A 16,476-nucleotide genomic window follows, 5' to 3' on the forward strand; every position below is an offset into this window, starting at 1 on the left:
CCCTTTTCTGGACATGCTCAAAAGTCTCAATGTCCTCCTTAAATTGAGGGGCCCAGAACAGGACATAGGACTCAAGGTGTGGCCTAACCAGTGCTGAGTACAGGGGCACAATGACTTCCCTGCTCCTGCTGGCCACACTGTTTCTGATGCAGGCCAGGATGGCATTTGCCTTCTTGGCCACCTGGACCAAGGTCTTGAAGGTCTTTTCCAACTGAAATGATTCTATGATTCTAAGGTGTGGGAAAGCCTCACAGAGCAGATGAATGCACTACAAGGAAGCAGCACAGTGAGAGAGCAGGCGTGTTCCCACCTCTGCTTTAGGGCAGGAATCTCTGTAGGTTCTGGCTCGAGGATTTCATAGGCTAAGTTAACATCTTCTGTCTCACGCAGCAGAGCATAGATGGGCTCAATCTGTTCATTAAATCTTGCCACGAGCGTCCTTGCATCCTTTTTGGGCATCGCCGACTCATCCTCTTCCACTTCGGTCTCACAGAAAGTACAGCGGAAGGTGCCTACAACGAGAAAAGTTACTGAGCACCGGGGAGGAGAGCAACAGGCTCAGCTTTCCATGCAGCCTCTCCAGCAGCCCTGCTTTACTGTGTTCTTAGCTCCACACCAAATAGCTTTTCTCCCCCTGAACAATCCCTTCCCACACACAGTGTACCTGCTTATCACTTAAGCAGACAACAAAGCAAACACTTCGATGCCATCCAGTGATACCCAGCTGGGTACGGTTTCTCGCTCTGAAAAGCCCAGATGGGCTGCAGTACCTCCACTGAGACATCTCCTAATCTCACTCCCTCTTCCTTGCTGCACATTTGAAATGTCAGCTACCACTGCTCTGCGACAAAAAGCTGAACAGGAGTTTGAATGTCATTTGTTTCAGGTGCTTGCACTGGTATCTCACCGCTCACATGAACAGGCTAATTCCACACTGAGTGTAGTTTTACACTGCACCAACCACTCTGCAGTAACTGCTGGTACAACCATTTCCACTCTGCAACTGATGCAGAAAAGATGCTTTCTCCTTCTGTTTCAGGGCCAAAACATGCAAATGAAGACAGCAAATGAAAAAGAAAAACCACCCTATCCCATCTAACCCCCACATGAGCTTCCTGAAATTCAGACTGACAGCATAAGGATCGTGTGGATGGCAATTGAGAATGAACTCGTTATACAGACCTCATCAGGGTCTAGAAAAAATAGGTCAGAAATACAGGCAACTGAAATGGCTGCATAGCAATGCAGTTACAAAAAAAACCCTACTGAACTCCTGCACAGCAGGCTTTTCAGTTTCATCACTCCATCTGTGAGCAAGACCCTTGGGGCAGTACATGCACAGTAGGACCTCACCATATGGTCCACAGCGAGGCGAGCAGCGCGGTGTAATGACTTAGCATTGTAAGTGCTGGACTGAGAACGAACCCCTGTCTCCTCAGAACACTGACACCCAGAGCAATGCTCACAGGCTTCTCAAGTTCCCTTGGCCCTGGGTGATTTTCTTTATTCATCTGTTCTGTGACACCAATACACATCTAGCATTAACTCTCGATGGCCCAGTGGAGAAAGGAAAAGATCTCTTTACCAATTGGGAGCCTGAGGAGTCCTGTCAGGGAAATGATAAGAATGGGATGGGATGGGATGGGATGGGATGGGATGGGATGGGATGGGATGGGATGGGATGGGATAGAATGGAATGGAATGGAATAGAATAGGATACAAAGAATAGGACACAAAGAATAGGATACAAAGGATAGGATAGGATAGGATAGGATAGGATAGGATAGGATAGGATAGGATAGGATAGGATAGGATACAAATAATAGGATAGGGTAGGATAGGATAGGATAGGATAGGATAGGATAGAATAGAATAGAATAGAATAGAATAGAATAGAATAGAATAGAATAGAATAGAATAGAATAGAATAGAATAGAATAGAATAGAATAGAATAGAATAGAATAGAATAGAATAGAATAGAATAGAATAGACCAGGTTGGAAAAGACCTTTGAGATCATCGAGTCCAATCTATCACCCAGCACCATCTAATCAACTAAACCATGGCACCAAGCACCCCATCAAGTCTCTCCCTAAACACTTCCAGTGATGATGACTCCACCACCTCCCTGGGCAGCCCATTCCAATGGCCAAGATTATATCTAGATAAGACTATGTCTGGTTGTGGCCCCAGCCCTGGAGCTACTCAAAGTGGGGCTTGACAGGGCTCTGGGCAGCCTGATCCAGTTGCTTACTGCTGAGGGGGCTGGACTAGATAGCCCTTGGATGTCCCTTGCAATCCAGACCATTCTATGATCCTATGAAGTCAGTATTAAAATCAGTAGTGAGGCCTGCTATACAACCAGCACTGTCAGTCAAAACAATGGGGCTTGTCCAGGGCACAAGGGCATGATGTAATGAGACAGGCTGGCAAGCTAGGGCTTCTTGTATCTTGTTTTGCTGCTAACACAGATTTGCTAGTCTTGTCACTTCAGTTTTCAACATACCTCCTTCTCCGCCTGTAATACAGTGATAAAAACAGACCCAGCTTCCTCACTGATGGCTGTGAGGGCTAGACAAAGCTTCCATGCTTCTTGGAAAACACACAAAAGCTGTATTTATGACAGGAGATAGATCTGTTGCCTCTCACCACAGTCTGCAGAGAAGCAGTTTTCTACCACAACACCACCTGAATCAGCTTTTGCTGATTGTTACTCATAAGAGTGTATTTTATACATGGCCTGTAACATGCACACATTTCCTGCAATAAACAGTATCACAGTATTGCCAAGGTTGGAAGAGACCTCGAGGACCATCAAGTCCAACCTGTCACCACAGACCACATGACTAGACCATGGCACCAAGTGCCACATCCAATCCCCTCTTGAACACCTCCAGGGATGGTGACTCCACCACCTCCCTGGGCAGCACATTCCAATGACGAATGACTCTCCTGGTGAAGAACTTTCTCCTCACCTCAAGCCTAAACCTGCCCTAGCACAGCTTGAGACTGTGTCCTCTTGTTCTGGTGCTGACTGCCTGAGAGAAGACACCAACCCCCTCCTGGCTACAACCTCCCTTCAGGTAGTTGCAGACAGCAATAAGGTCTTCCCTGAGCCTCCTTTTCTCCAGGCTAAACAACCCCAGCTCCCTCAGCCTCTCCTCACAGGGCTGTGCTCAAGGCCTCTCCCCAGCCTTGTTGCCCTTCTCTGGACACCTTCAAGTGTCTCAATGTCCTTCTTAAACCATCTCTCCAAGAAGGTTTGTCTTATCTACAAGTGAAATCTAGAGCACTCAACAACAACAGTACGTAAAATGAAGGGTAAATGGATAAAGTGCTCTTCTCCCCCATCCAAGCATGAAGCAGTGTTTATTTTTTCCAGTCTGCAAAAACTGCCCCAACTGCTTCAAAACCCCAGGCATTACATGAGCAGTCAGTCTGGCAAAAACTGAAGCCAAAGTTTGGTCTCCTCATCCCACATCAGAGGCTATCAGCCTGACACACTGGCAAACAAGTTGAATCAATTTGAAGTAAATAGAATAGAGTAGAGTAGAGCAGGGTAGAGCGGAGTAGAGTAGAGTAGAGTAGAGTAGAGTAGAGTAGAGTAGAGTAGAATAGAATAGAATAGAATAGAATAGAATAGAATAGAATAGAATAGAATAGAATAGAATAGAATAGAATAGAATTAACCACATTGGAAAAGACCTCAGAGATCATCAAGTCCAACCTACAACACCCAACACCATCTAATGCCCAGGGAGGTGGTGGAGTCACCACCCTGGAGGTGTTTAAAAGGGGATTGGATGTGGCACTTGAAGCCATGGTTTAGTTAGTCACGAGGTGTTGGGTGATAGGTTGGTTTTGATGATCTCTGAGGTCTTTTCCAACCTTATTGATTCTATGATTCTAATCAACTAAACCATGGCACCAAGCACCCCATGTAGTCTCCTCCTAAACACCTCCAGTCATGGTGACTCCACACCTCCCTGAGCAGCACATTCCAATGGCCAATCTCTCTTTCTATGCAGAACTTCTTCCTCACCTCCAGCCTAAACCTCCCCTGGCACAGCTTGAAACTGTGTCCTCTTGTTCTGGTGCTGGTTGCCTAGGAGAAGAGACCAACCCCCACCTGGCTACAACCTCCCTTCAGGTAGTTGTAGACAGCAATAAAGTCTCCCCTGAGCCTCCCAGATCCCACAATGGACTAAGTGAACAAGCACAGGTTAACGTTTAAAAACTCCTCTCTTTTTACACTCCCTGCCCCCCCCCCCACTCCAAGTCCTGTTGCATCTTTCTGAGACAGCTCAAACTTCTCACGCTTCCACCTCTAAACCACAAGAGTATTTGCAGAAAGATTAAGATCCTAGGGAGAATGGTTCCAATTCAGAGCACCAAAAAATCAGAGCGTAAGCACAGCTCTAATGAAACGGAACCCCTAAAGCCACCGTGGATTTGCTGCATCTTCTACCCCTCAGGGTTCTTAATAATAACCAAAAAAAAGAGAGAGAGAGAGAAAAGTTAATAGATGAATTATGTAAAGAATCTGGGAATGAGTGAAATGACAAGCTTCCTTCATTAATATGCTGATTTCTTTCGAGGTGATGCAGCACTTCAGAAGAGGCATATGTGATTGGAGAACTGGGAAGTTGCTGTGCCGTGGCAGATGGCATATCTGTGTTGCAAAGCATTTTCATTAGACTTTAAGGGGTCACAGAATGTCACCAGAGCTTTTATGACATGGCACATCACATCAGCAGTGACACATGTTTCGTACAGATGTGAATTGCATGTGACAAACACGGAGCGGAGGCCACGCGAAGGCTAAAATGGCAACGTTCCCACTCCAGCGATGTGTTTCTGCCTTCAGCCCTTACACAACTCCTAGTGTTCCATTCGAACAGGCTGCATAAACCAGGACAAGCAGATATCCTGGAGACATCAGGCTTTCCTGCATCTTGGAAATGCTAATGGAGAAGGCATACATCCTCTCCTTTCCACACATGCCGAAGCACTTCACAGACCACTTTGGCTGCGTGTTAAAAACCAGCCATCTGAAAGATCTCCTCATTTGCTCTCGGACTCTCTGGGGCAGATATGCTGGTAATCTGGCTCCCCAAGGCATACTGAGTTAAAGCAGCTCAAGCTCTGAAGCACAGGGCTAGAATATCTAGAGATAATTCCTAATGACTTGATTTCACTTGAGAGAAGGAAAAGGTCAACCGCCCACACATTGTGCCTTGAGTGCACAATGTCCAAGCGTGCACATTTCACCGGCTATAATATGAGGTCTGTGGTGACAGGTTGGACTCAATGATCTTTGAGGTCTCTTCCAACCTTAGGAATACTGAACACTGAATACTGAAGATTCAGGCTGGATGTGAGGAGGAGGTTCTTCCCCATGAGAGTGGTGAAGCCCTGCAATAGGTTGTCCAGGGAGGTGGTTGGGGCCCCGTACCTGGAGGTGTTTAAGACCAGGCTGGATGAGACTCTGGCCAGCCTGATCTAGTGTGGGGTGTCCCTGCCCATGGCAAGGGGGTTGGAACTAGATGATCCTTGTGGTCCCTTCCAACCCTGAATGATACTATGATACTATGAATAATTAACACATTTAACTGCTTACAGCTGAGCTCAGGTCCTGCTCACACCTTTCTCAAAGGGTTCAAGCCCTATCTCCATCTCAACACAGCGTCTTCCTTCCACTCTGTCCTTTGGTCACTGCCCCAGACTCACTGCTATGATACCTGCAAACTAATCTTCAAGCTAAGCTGATTTCTATCCATTCCAAACTTAGTGCTGTGCCAACAAGCTGTACCTCAGCTCAGCTGGCTTCCATCTTGCTGTCAATCGTAGAAGCACAGAATTAAACAACTGTGGAGGTTGGGAGAGACCTCTGAGATCATCAAATCCAACTGCTTGCCTAGAGCTCACAATCCTATCACTTCTGCTCAGCTACTATCACTAAGCCATTGTGGTGGGTTAACGCCCATTCTGAAAACAAAACCAAAGCAGGGTGGTGCTTTGCTCTCCCTGCAGGGTGTTTTCCCCCTGGGAAACTGAGTCTGTTCCATTCCCCCCCTCCCTGCCCAGCTAGGGTATAAAAAGCAGGACACTGCAGCTATTGCCTCTCCTTTTGGCTCCTGCCTCTCCTGGATGAGAGCTACTGCAGCTGCTTTCCTGTTCCTCTGCCACGTGGTTGGGCCTGACCCTTCTCCCTGCTGCCTCTGCACCTCTTCAGAGAGAGATTGGTTTTGTATTCTTCTTCCTTGTCCTCCTTCCATCCATCCTTGTTCCTCACCCTTGTGAACCTTACCTGTTATTGTTATATATATATATTGTTTAAAGAAAACTCTCTACCTCTCTACTTCCAAGCTGACTCCAAATTATTGCTTGGTGGATTTGCTCCTTCCTTTTTTTTTTTTCCCCTCTCTGTTGGGAGGGAGGAGGGGGAAGCAGGGGAGAGATTCTTAGCCTTGCCCCCATCTGAGCTCTTAACTCCCAGTTAAGGCTTAAACCACTACAGCCATGCCCCTAAGCACCACATCACACACCTAAGCACAACATTTATAGGTTGGACGCGATCATCTTGAAGGTCTCTTCCAACCTGGTTTATTCTATTCTATTCTATCCACATATCTTTTAAATACCCCTAGGGTGATGAATCCACTACCTCCCTGAACAGCCTGTTCCAATGCCTGGTAACCCTTTCTGTGAAGAAGTTTTTTCCTGATACCCAACCTGAACTGCCCTGGGCACAACTTGAGGCCCTTTAATCCTTCAGACATATTTAGAAACTGCTGTCACACTCACCACTCTGCCTTTTGCAAGGCTCAATAAGCCACACATATTTCTTTGCCTTTTAAAACTGTCCACCTATTCCTCCAGCCATGCTATCAGCCTTGCTGGGCACTTTCCCCAGTCTGCGCTCATCCTTCTGCTGTAAAGCTGGAAAGACATTCAAGTGTCCAGATGAGCTCTCCCAAAAGCCCAATGGCATTAGTGCTACTCTGAGAGCCACTGAGATCTTTTAAGATGAGAAGGTAACATATCATCAAAGTGCTGCCTCAATTATCACAAGGTCTAGCAATATTCCCATCTTTCTAGAATAGAATAGAATAGAATAGAATAGAATAGAATAGAATAGAATAGAATAGAATAGAATAGAATAGAATAGAATAGAATAGAATAGACCAGACCAGACCAGACCAGACCAGACCAGACTAGACCAGGTTGGAAGAAACCTTCAAGATCATCAAGTCCAACCTATCACCCAACACCATCTAATCAACTAAACCATGCCACCAAGCACCCCATCCAGTCTCTTCCTAAACACCTCCAGGGATGGTGACTCCACCACCTCTCTGGGCAGCACATTCCAATGGCCAATCTCTCTATGAAGAATTTCTTCCTACCATCCAGCCTAAACCTCCCCTGGCACAGCTTGAGACTGTGTCTTCTTGTTCTGGTGCTGGTTGCCTGGGAGAAGAGACCAACCCCCACCTGGCTACAACCTCCTTTCAGGGAGTTGTAGAGAGCAAGAAGGTCTCTCCTGAGCCTTCTCTTCTCCAGGCTGATCAACCCCAGCTCCCTCAGCCTCTCCTCACAGGGCTGTGCTCCAAACCCCTCCCCAGCTTTGTTGCCCTTCCCTGGACACCTTCCAGCAACTCATAATCTTCCTCCACTGTACAGTTTCCAGCTGATGAACTCCACCTTTATAGGAGCCATTTGTATTAGATGCCAGGTGCATGAACACTCTAATCTTGCAGCTCATTTTTATTCCTCCAGCCCTTGTCCTAACCCAATTCTTCATTCTTGACTGCGTCACCAAACATTAAGCTAATTTATTTTCAAATTCTCCCACCACCTCCTTCCAGGAGTAGCATTATTACCAGTACAGGGAGAGTGAGCTCAGGCACAGATGGCACAATCTGAGAAGTATCTGCTGATTTGAGCAGCACTTGATTTGAGATGCCTAAGAAATGCTCTTCTGTAGCTCCTGCTTCATAAAAGAGCACATTAGTATTTTTACCAATCTCTTCCCCATGCTAGAATCAAGCAGCTTAAGTGAGGCACAACAGTTAAGAACCTTGGAGAAGTTTAGATCAAAATTACTAGTCCAACACAACACACAAACTCAGCTGGCCTGGTTCATCATGTCATGCAGGCTGGACAGAAGGGCAGAATCCAACAGCATGAGATTGAACACATCCAAGTGCCAGGTTCTGCACATTGGCCACAACAACCCCATGCAGTGCTGCAGGCTGGGGTCAGAGTGGCTGGAGAGCAGCCAGGCAGAGAGGGACCTGGGGGTGCTGGTTGATGTTAGGCAGAACATGAGCCTGCAGTGTGCCCAGGCAGCCAGGAGGGCCAATGGCATCCTGGCCTGTATCAGGAACAGTGTGGCCAGGTCATTCTGGGCCTGTACTCAGCACTGGTTAGGCCACACCTTGAATATTGTGTCCAGTTCTGGGCCCCTCAGTTTAGGCAGGATGTTGAGTTGCTGGAAGGTGTCCAGAGAAGGGCAACAAAGTTGGGGAGGGGTTTGGAGCACAGCCCTGTGAGGAGAGGCTGAGGGAGCTGGGGTTGCTTAGCCTGGAAAAGAGGAGACTCAGGGGTGACCTTCTTGCTGTCTACAACTACCTGAAAGGAGGTTGTAGACAGGCAGAGGTTGGTCTCTTCTCCTGAACAGCCAGTACCAGAACAAGAGGACACAGTCTCAAGCTGCACCAGGGGAGGTTCAGGCTGGAGGTCAGGAGGAAGTTCTACACAGAGAGTGATTGCCCATTGGAATGTGCTGCATGGGGAGGTGGTGGAGTCACCATCCCTGGAGGTGTTCAGGAGGAGACTTGACAGGGTGCTTGGTTGCATGGTTTAGTTGGTTGGGTGGTGTTGGATGATAGGTTGGACACGATGATCTTGAAGGTCTCTTCCAACCTGGTTTATTCTACTCTATTATTCTATCCTATCCTATCCTATCCTATGTTCCTGTGACTATTAGAGCCATGTGCTTCAAGAACTTCATTCAGTACTACCCTGTATGATTTTCCTTCTTCTGCAGCATGCCAGACAGAAAGTGAATCCTGTGTGTCCAGCTCCTCTCTCTCACTGAAGCACATTTTTGGTGGGAAAACCAACAATTATCATAGAATCAGTAAGGTTGGAAAAGACCTCAGAGATCATCAAGTCCAACCTGTCACCCAACACCTCATGGATAACTAAACCATGGATTCAAGTGCCATATCCAATCCCCTCTTGAATACCTCCAGGGATGGTGACTCCACCACCTCCCTGGGCAGCACATTCCAATGGCCAATTACTCTTTCTGGGAAGAACTTTCTCCTCACCTCAAGCCTAAACTTCCCCTGGCACAGCTTGAGATGTTCCAGTCCCCTCATGATCTTAGTCCATCGCTCTGCTGGACTCTCACCTGTACTTTCTTGTCCATCTTGAACTGGGGAGCTTCACCACCTCCCTGGGCAGCACATTCCAATGGCCAATTACTCCTTCTATGAAGAATTTCTTCCTAACATCCAGCCTAAACTTCCCCTGGTGCATCTTGAGACTGTGTCCTCTTGTTCTGGTGCTGGTTGCCTGGGAGAAGAGACCAACCCCTCCGGCCTACAACCTCCTTTCAGGCAGTTGTAGAGAGCAATAAGGTCTCCCTGAGCCTCCAATTGTGTTCCAGAGAAAAAGTTACAGGATGCACAAGCAGCTTCAATTTCAGCACTTCCTAGCCCAAAGTGCTTCATTCCAGAGACTTACTAATTCTCCATTTCCTAGCTGCCTACCAACAGGAAACTGCACAAATGTGTTCCTTCATGTGAAGTTGTGCTGACAGCCACGTGGTTAATCTGCAGACCTGAAGCCCTCATTTCTGTGCAAGCCTCTACGATCTGACTCAACAAAAAGGACAACCTGCTAGTGCTGCATGGGGAGCAGAATGCCTTGCCAGCTCGCTCAGTGGCAACAAAAGGAGAATGAGAAGCATACACCTTGCATCTTGCTCTGTCTTCTAGAAAGAGATGTGCTCTGTGAACCTATTATCCTACCTGAGAGCTCCAAGCCTAAGGTTTCCTACCCAGCTCCTCCTATTTGCTCCCACTCTGGCATTTCCCCACTTGCAGGGCCCTATTCTCCCTTGATAGCAAGTATCGTAGAATAGTATGAGTCAGGGTTGGAAGGGACCACAAGGATCATCCAGTTCCAGCCCCCCTGCCATGGGCAGGGACACCCCACACTACATCAGCCTGGCCACAGCCTCATCCAACCTGCTCTTAAACACCTCCAGGGATGGGGCCTCAACCACCTCCCTGGACAACCCATTCCAGGGCTTCACCACTCTCATGGGGAAGAACTTCCTCCTCACCTCCAGCCTGAATCTCCCCACCTCCAGCTTCATTCCATTCCCCCTAGTCCTAGCACTACCTGAGATCCTGAGCAGTCCCTCCCCAGCCTTCCTGTAGGCCCCCTTCAGATCCTGGAAGGCCACAATGAGGTCACCTCAGAGCCTTCTCTTCTCCAGACTGAACAGCCCCAACTCCTTCAGTCTGTCCTCACAGGAGAGGTGCTCCAGCCCTCTGCTCATCCTCCTGGCCCTTCTCTGGACACCTTCCAGCACCTCCACATCCCTCTTGGAATAGGGGCTCCAAAACTGGACACACTACTCCAGGTGGGGTCTCAGCAGAGCTGAGCAGAGGGGGAGAATCACCTCCCTTGCCCTGCTGGCCACACTTCTGCTGATGCAGCCCAGGATCTGATTGGCTTTCTGGGCTGCAAGTGCACACTGAGAGCTCCTGTTGAGCTTCTCCTCCACCAGCATCCCAAAGTCTCTCTCCTCAGGGCTGCTTTCCAGCCAGTCACTCCTGTCCAGGTCCCTCTGGATGGCCTCCCTTCCCTCCAGCCTGTCTGCTGCACCACACAGCTTGGTGTCATCAGCAAACTTGCTGAGGGTGCACTCAATGCCACTGTCCATGGCACCCACAAAGATGTTGAACAAGCCTGGTCTCAGGACTGATTCCTTGGTGTATCTTGCCCTGCTTTCTCATCCCGGGTTTCTCTCACTTCTCAGTATTCTCTGTCCATATCCTTCTTTTCCTGGGCATTTTTTTCCCAGATGCGGCCGTTTCCCACTCCCATGCCTCCCTGCCCCACGCTCTTTGATCAGCTAATTCTGCTTCTTAATTTGAGCCCTGGTCATCAGATTAATTTCCTGTGTTAAGCCAGAGAGGTGGAAGTCCTTTTCACAGCACAACCTGTCATTCAGAGTAATGTAACACAAGCAAAGGAATATACATTTCTCTGCTCTTCTCTTTCATTTTCTTATCAGCCCATTCTTCAATAAGGCCAAACTGGGGTTTTTAATTAAATTTTCCTAAGCAATTTAAACTTAGTCCAGTGCACAGAATGGGAAAAACTCAGCATAAAGTGTTTGACAACTGGAAAGCAGCCCTGAGGAGAGAGACTTGGGGGTGCTGGGGGAGGAGAAGCTCAACAGGAGCTCTCAGTGTGCACTTGCAGCCCAGAAAGCCAATCAGATCCTGGGCTGCATCAGGAGAAGTGTGGCCAGCAGGGCAAGGGAGGTGATTCTCCCCCTCTGCTCAGCTCTGCTGAGACCCCACCTGGAGTACTGCCTCCAGTTCTGGAGCCCCTATTCCAAGAGGGATCTGGAGGTGCTGGAAGGTGTCCAGAGAAGGGCCAGGAGGATGATCAGAGGGCTGGAGCACCTCTCCTGTGAGGACAGACTGAAGGAGTTGGGGCTGTTCAGTCTGGAGAAGAGAAGGCTCCCAGGTGACCTCATTGTGGCCTTCCAGTATCTGAAGGGGGCTACAGGAAGGCTGGGGAGGGACTGCTCAGGATCTCAAGTAGTGATAGGAGTAGGGGGAATGGAATGAAGCTGGAGGTGGGGAGATTGAGGCTGGAGGTGAGGAGGAAGTTCTTCCCCATGAGAGTGGTGAAGCCCTGGAATGGGTTGTCCAGGGAGGTGGTTGAGGCCCCATCCCTGGAGGTGTTTAAGCCCAGGCTGGATGAGGCTGTGGCCAGGCTGATCTAGTGTGGGGTGTCCCTGCCCATGGCAGGGGGGCTGGAACTAGATGATCCTTGTGGTCCCTTCCAACCCTGACTGATTATATGACAAGTTCTGAATGGAAAATTGGAACACAGAGCAGTTCCTACGCCTGCCCTCCACAAATGATCCCAGCTCATGTAATGGAAATACTTAGCAACCTAAGTAAAAGGCATTGCTGTCAGCATGAATTATAATTAACTCTCTTTCCTTTCTCATTGATTTTTCAAGATTTAGAGGACTGTTTACAACAGCACCTATAGGCATTTCCCTCCTGAATCATTACAGACACAAATAGTAGGCTGAATGGCTACAACAGACATAGAATCATAGAACCAGTAAGGTTGGAAAAGACCTCAAAGATCATCAAGTTCAACCTATCACCCAACACCTCAGGACTGACTAATCTATGGCTTCAAGTGCCACATCCAATCCCCTCTTGAACACCTCCCGGGATGGTGACTCCACCACCTCCCTGGGCAGCACATTCCAATGGCCAATTCCTCTTTCTGGGAAGAACTTTCTGTTCTTTCTGCAGTGTGCCCAGGCAGCCAAGAAGGCCAATGGCATCCTGTCCTGCATCAGGAACAGTGTGGCCAGCAGGAGCAGGGAAGTCATTGTGCCCTGTACACTGCACTGGTTAGGCCACACCTTGAGTCCTGTGTCCAGTTCTTGGCCCCTCAGTTTAGGAAGGATGTTGAGTTGCTGGAAGGTGTCCAGAGAAGGGCAACAAAGCTGGGGAGGGGTTTGGAGCACAGCCCTGTGAGGAGAGGCTGAGGGAGCTGGGGTTGCTTAGCCTGGAGAAGAGGAGGCTCAGGGGTGACCTTATTGCTGTCTACACCTGAAGGGAGGTTGTAGCCAGGTGGGGGTTGGTCTCTTCTCCCAGGCAAGCAGCACCAAAACAAGAGGACACAGTCTCAAGCTGCACCAGGGGAGGTTTAGGCTGGAGGTTAGGAGGAAATTCTACACAGAGAGAGTGATTGCTCATTGGAATGTGCTGCCCAGGGAGGTGGTGGAGTCACCATCATTGGTGGTGTTTAGGAAGAGACTGGATGGGGTGCTTGGTGCCATGGTTTAGTTGATTAGATGGTGTTGGATGATAGGTTGGACTTGATGATCTCAAAGGTCTCTTCCAACCTGGCTAATTCTATTCTATTCTATTCTATTCTATGCTATTCTATTCTATTCTATTCTATTCTATTCTATTCTATTCTATTCTACTTAATGCCTATCAATATCTCAAGGCTGAGTGTCAAGACAATGGAGCCAGTCTTGTACATGGTCAGGACAAGGGACAATGGACACAGGAGGTTCCACATCAACAGAAAGAAAAAAGTCTTCCCTTTGAGGGATGCAGAGCACTGGGATGAGCAGTGCAGGGAAGCTGTGGAGTTTCTGTCTCTGGAAGCATTCCAAACCAGCCTGGACATTCTGAGTGATTTCCTGTAGCAGGTGGGTTGGACTGGGTGGTCTTCCAAGGTTCCTTCTAACCCCTACCATGCTATAATTCGGTGATACTTGCTTGCTAGAAGTAGCAACCTGAGGGGTTAAATGGAACCAAAGAGAGCTTTAATGACTTTAATGGACAGAGCTAGTACCAAAACTAATTGTTAAAAGAACTGATTAAGTGGATTAATGATAAAGCAGATTAGATTGCAGAAGCAGTTGATCTTTAGTGACTCCCAGACTTAACACGGACTTCTCAGCCCTCATTAAACTGTCCTCAGCATCTCAATGAGGAAGTCTCTCAGTGTGTCTGAGTGGGAAACCCATCCCTGCCCCACCAAAACTGCCATCTATTTTATCAGATAGTTTTCCCTTACCCCATTGCCCTTTTCTCCTTGTTCCATAGTCCCAAGAACATTTGTATTCACATTTGACTTCCAAACCCTCAGCTGTTTCAGGCAAAAAAAAACCAGAGAAAGCCCCCAATAAAGCCTGTCTCTAGAACACCATGGCAATACCATTCTCTCTTGCAAGTACTTCAGTGTGTCTACACACACATCAAAAGAGCCAATTACAGAGCACAGTGTGTTACATAAAACATGGTGCCACATCTCATCTTTCTGAGACAGCTTTCATGGTCCACTGGATCTCAAGCTCTTAAGGACACTCTGCAGCCCTGACTACAGCACTGTATCTTGCCATGGTTTAGTTGATTAGATGGTGTTGGGTGATAGGTTGGACTTGATGATCTCAAAGGTCTTTTCCAACCTGGTAAATTCTATTCTATTCTACTCTATTCTATTCTATTCTATTCTATTCCATTCTATTCTATTCTATTCTATTCTTCCATTCCATTCCATTCCATTCCATTCCATTCCATTCCATTCCATTCCATTCCATTCCATTCCATTCCATTCCATTCCATTCCATTCCATTCCATTCCATTCCATTCCATTCCATTCCATTCCATTCCATTCCATGGTTTTCTCCTAGTCCTGTTTAGGATAGTCCAGAGCAGATGCTGTTGTCAGAGATTATGATACAAGGTCTTTTCCAACCTTACTGATTCCATGAGTCTAAGGACAAATACTGGAACACATGTAGGAACTGTCAGCATTTTGGGAAGATTTGCTACCCAACCCCCCTTCTGGAATAAAACACACAGCTTTGCCCCTGAAACCCAAAACACAGAATGCAGAATTAATCAGGTTGGAAAAGACCTCAGAGATCATCAAGTCCAACCTATCACCCAACACCATCGAATCAACTAAACCATGGCACCAAGTGCCACATCCAGTCTCTTCCTAAACACCTCCAGTGATTGTGACTCTACCACCTCCATGGGCAGCACATCCCAATGCCCAGTTTCTCTTTCTGTGAAGAACTTCTTCCTAACATCCAGCCTAAACCTCCCCTGGCGCAGCTGGAGACTGTGTCCTCTTGTTCTGGTGCTGATTGCCTGGGAGAAGAGACCAACCCCCACCTGGCTACAACCTCCCTTCAGGGAGTTGTAGACAGCAAGGTCTCCCCTGAGCCTCCTCTTCTCCAGGCTAAGCAACCCCAGCTCTCTCAGCCTCTCCTCACAGGGCTGTGTTCCAAACCCCTCCCCAGCTTTGGTGACTTTCTCTGCCCTGTGGCCTCTTCCTATCCATGAGTATTCACAAAGCAAGTTAAGATCCCTGCCCCCTTCCAGATATGTATGCAGGATTAGCCAGCTTGCAGAAAAACATGCCTTTTTCTCATTGACAATGTTTTTGTGGGCACATCCACATCACAGTGGTAATTAACTGACCAATACCCTCACTTAGTTGCAAACTAAGGAAGTGTTCAGAATACAGGATTAACCAGGTTGGAAAAGACCTTGGAGATCATCAAGTCCAACCTATCACCCAACACCATCTGATCAACTAAACCATGGCACCAAGTGTCTCAGCCAGTCTCTTCTTAAACACCTCCAGTGATGGTGACTCCACCATCTCCCTGGGCAGCATATTCCAATGGTCAATCTCTCTTTATGTGAAGAACTTCTTCCTAACATCCAGCCTAAAGCTTCCCTGGCACAGAAGAGACCAACCTCCACCTGGCTACAACCTCCCTTCAGGTAGTTCTAGACAGCAATAAGGTCTCCTCTGAGCCTCCTCCTCTCCAGGCAAAGCAAGCCAGGCTCCCTGTATCAGCTGCATGCATCAGACTTTGTCCCAGTAGTCTGAAAGATCTTGGTTTAAAATGTCTGTCTATAGAGAGCACATTGCCAGTGAGATTCGTGACGTTGGGCAGAGACAGCCATAGCGCTCATCCAGAACATGTCCCTGCTGTCTGGAAGGAGCGACCTGAAAAGCACACAGGATGACACTGCCCAGAGGAGATGGTCAGTGCAGTGGTTTGAAGCTGAGTAGAATAGAATAGAGTAGAGTAGAGTAGAGTAGAGTAGAGTAGAGTAGAGTAGAGTAGAGTAGAGTAGAGTAGAGTAGAGTAGAGTAGAATAGAATAGAATAGAATAGAATAGAATAGAATAGAATAGAATAGAATAGAATAGAATAGAATAGACCAGGTTGGAAGAGACCTTAAAGATCATCGCGTCCAACCCATCAACCAATCCAACACACCTAAACAACTAAACCATGGCACCAAGCACCCCATCACGTCTCCTCCTGAACACCTCCAATGATGGTGACTCCACCACCTCCCTGGGCAGCACATTCCAATGGGCAATCACTCTCTCTGTGTAGAACTTTTTACTAACATCCAGCCTAAACTTCCCTTGGCGCAGCCTGAGACTGTGTCCTCTTGTGCTGGTGCTGGCTGCCTGGGAGAAGAGACCAACCCCCACCTGGCTACAACCTCCCTTCAGGTAGCTGTAGTGAGCAATAAGGTCACCCCTGAGTCTCTTCATCTCCAGGCTAAGCAACCCCAGCTCACTCAGCCTCTCCTCACGGGGCTGTGCTCCAAACCCCTCCCCAGCTTTGTTGCCC

The 16,476-nt window shown here is 47.9% G+C and overlaps 1 protein-coding gene across 1 annotated transcript in view; it reads right to left on the reverse strand.

Moving 5' to 3' along the window:
* Positions 1–16,476, reverse strand: part of GTF2E1 (general transcription factor IIE subunit 1) — an 80,918-nt gene that overhangs the window by 19,488 nt on the left and 44,954 nt on the right. The window contains exon 3 of the mRNA XM_068165925.1: positions 311–512. Within this exon, the coding sequence (XP_068022026.1) occupies positions 311–512 (202 nt within the window). The remainder of the gene's footprint in view (positions 1–310; positions 513–16,476) is intronic.

This window comes from Melanerpes formicivorus, unplaced genomic scaffold (assembly GCF_026170545.1).
Source record: "Melanerpes formicivorus ecotype bairdi unplaced genomic scaffold, bMelFor1.0.p_v2 SCAF_95, whole genome shotgun sequence".
NCBI lineage: Eukaryota > Metazoa > Chordata > Aves > Piciformes > Picidae > Melanerpes > Melanerpes formicivorus.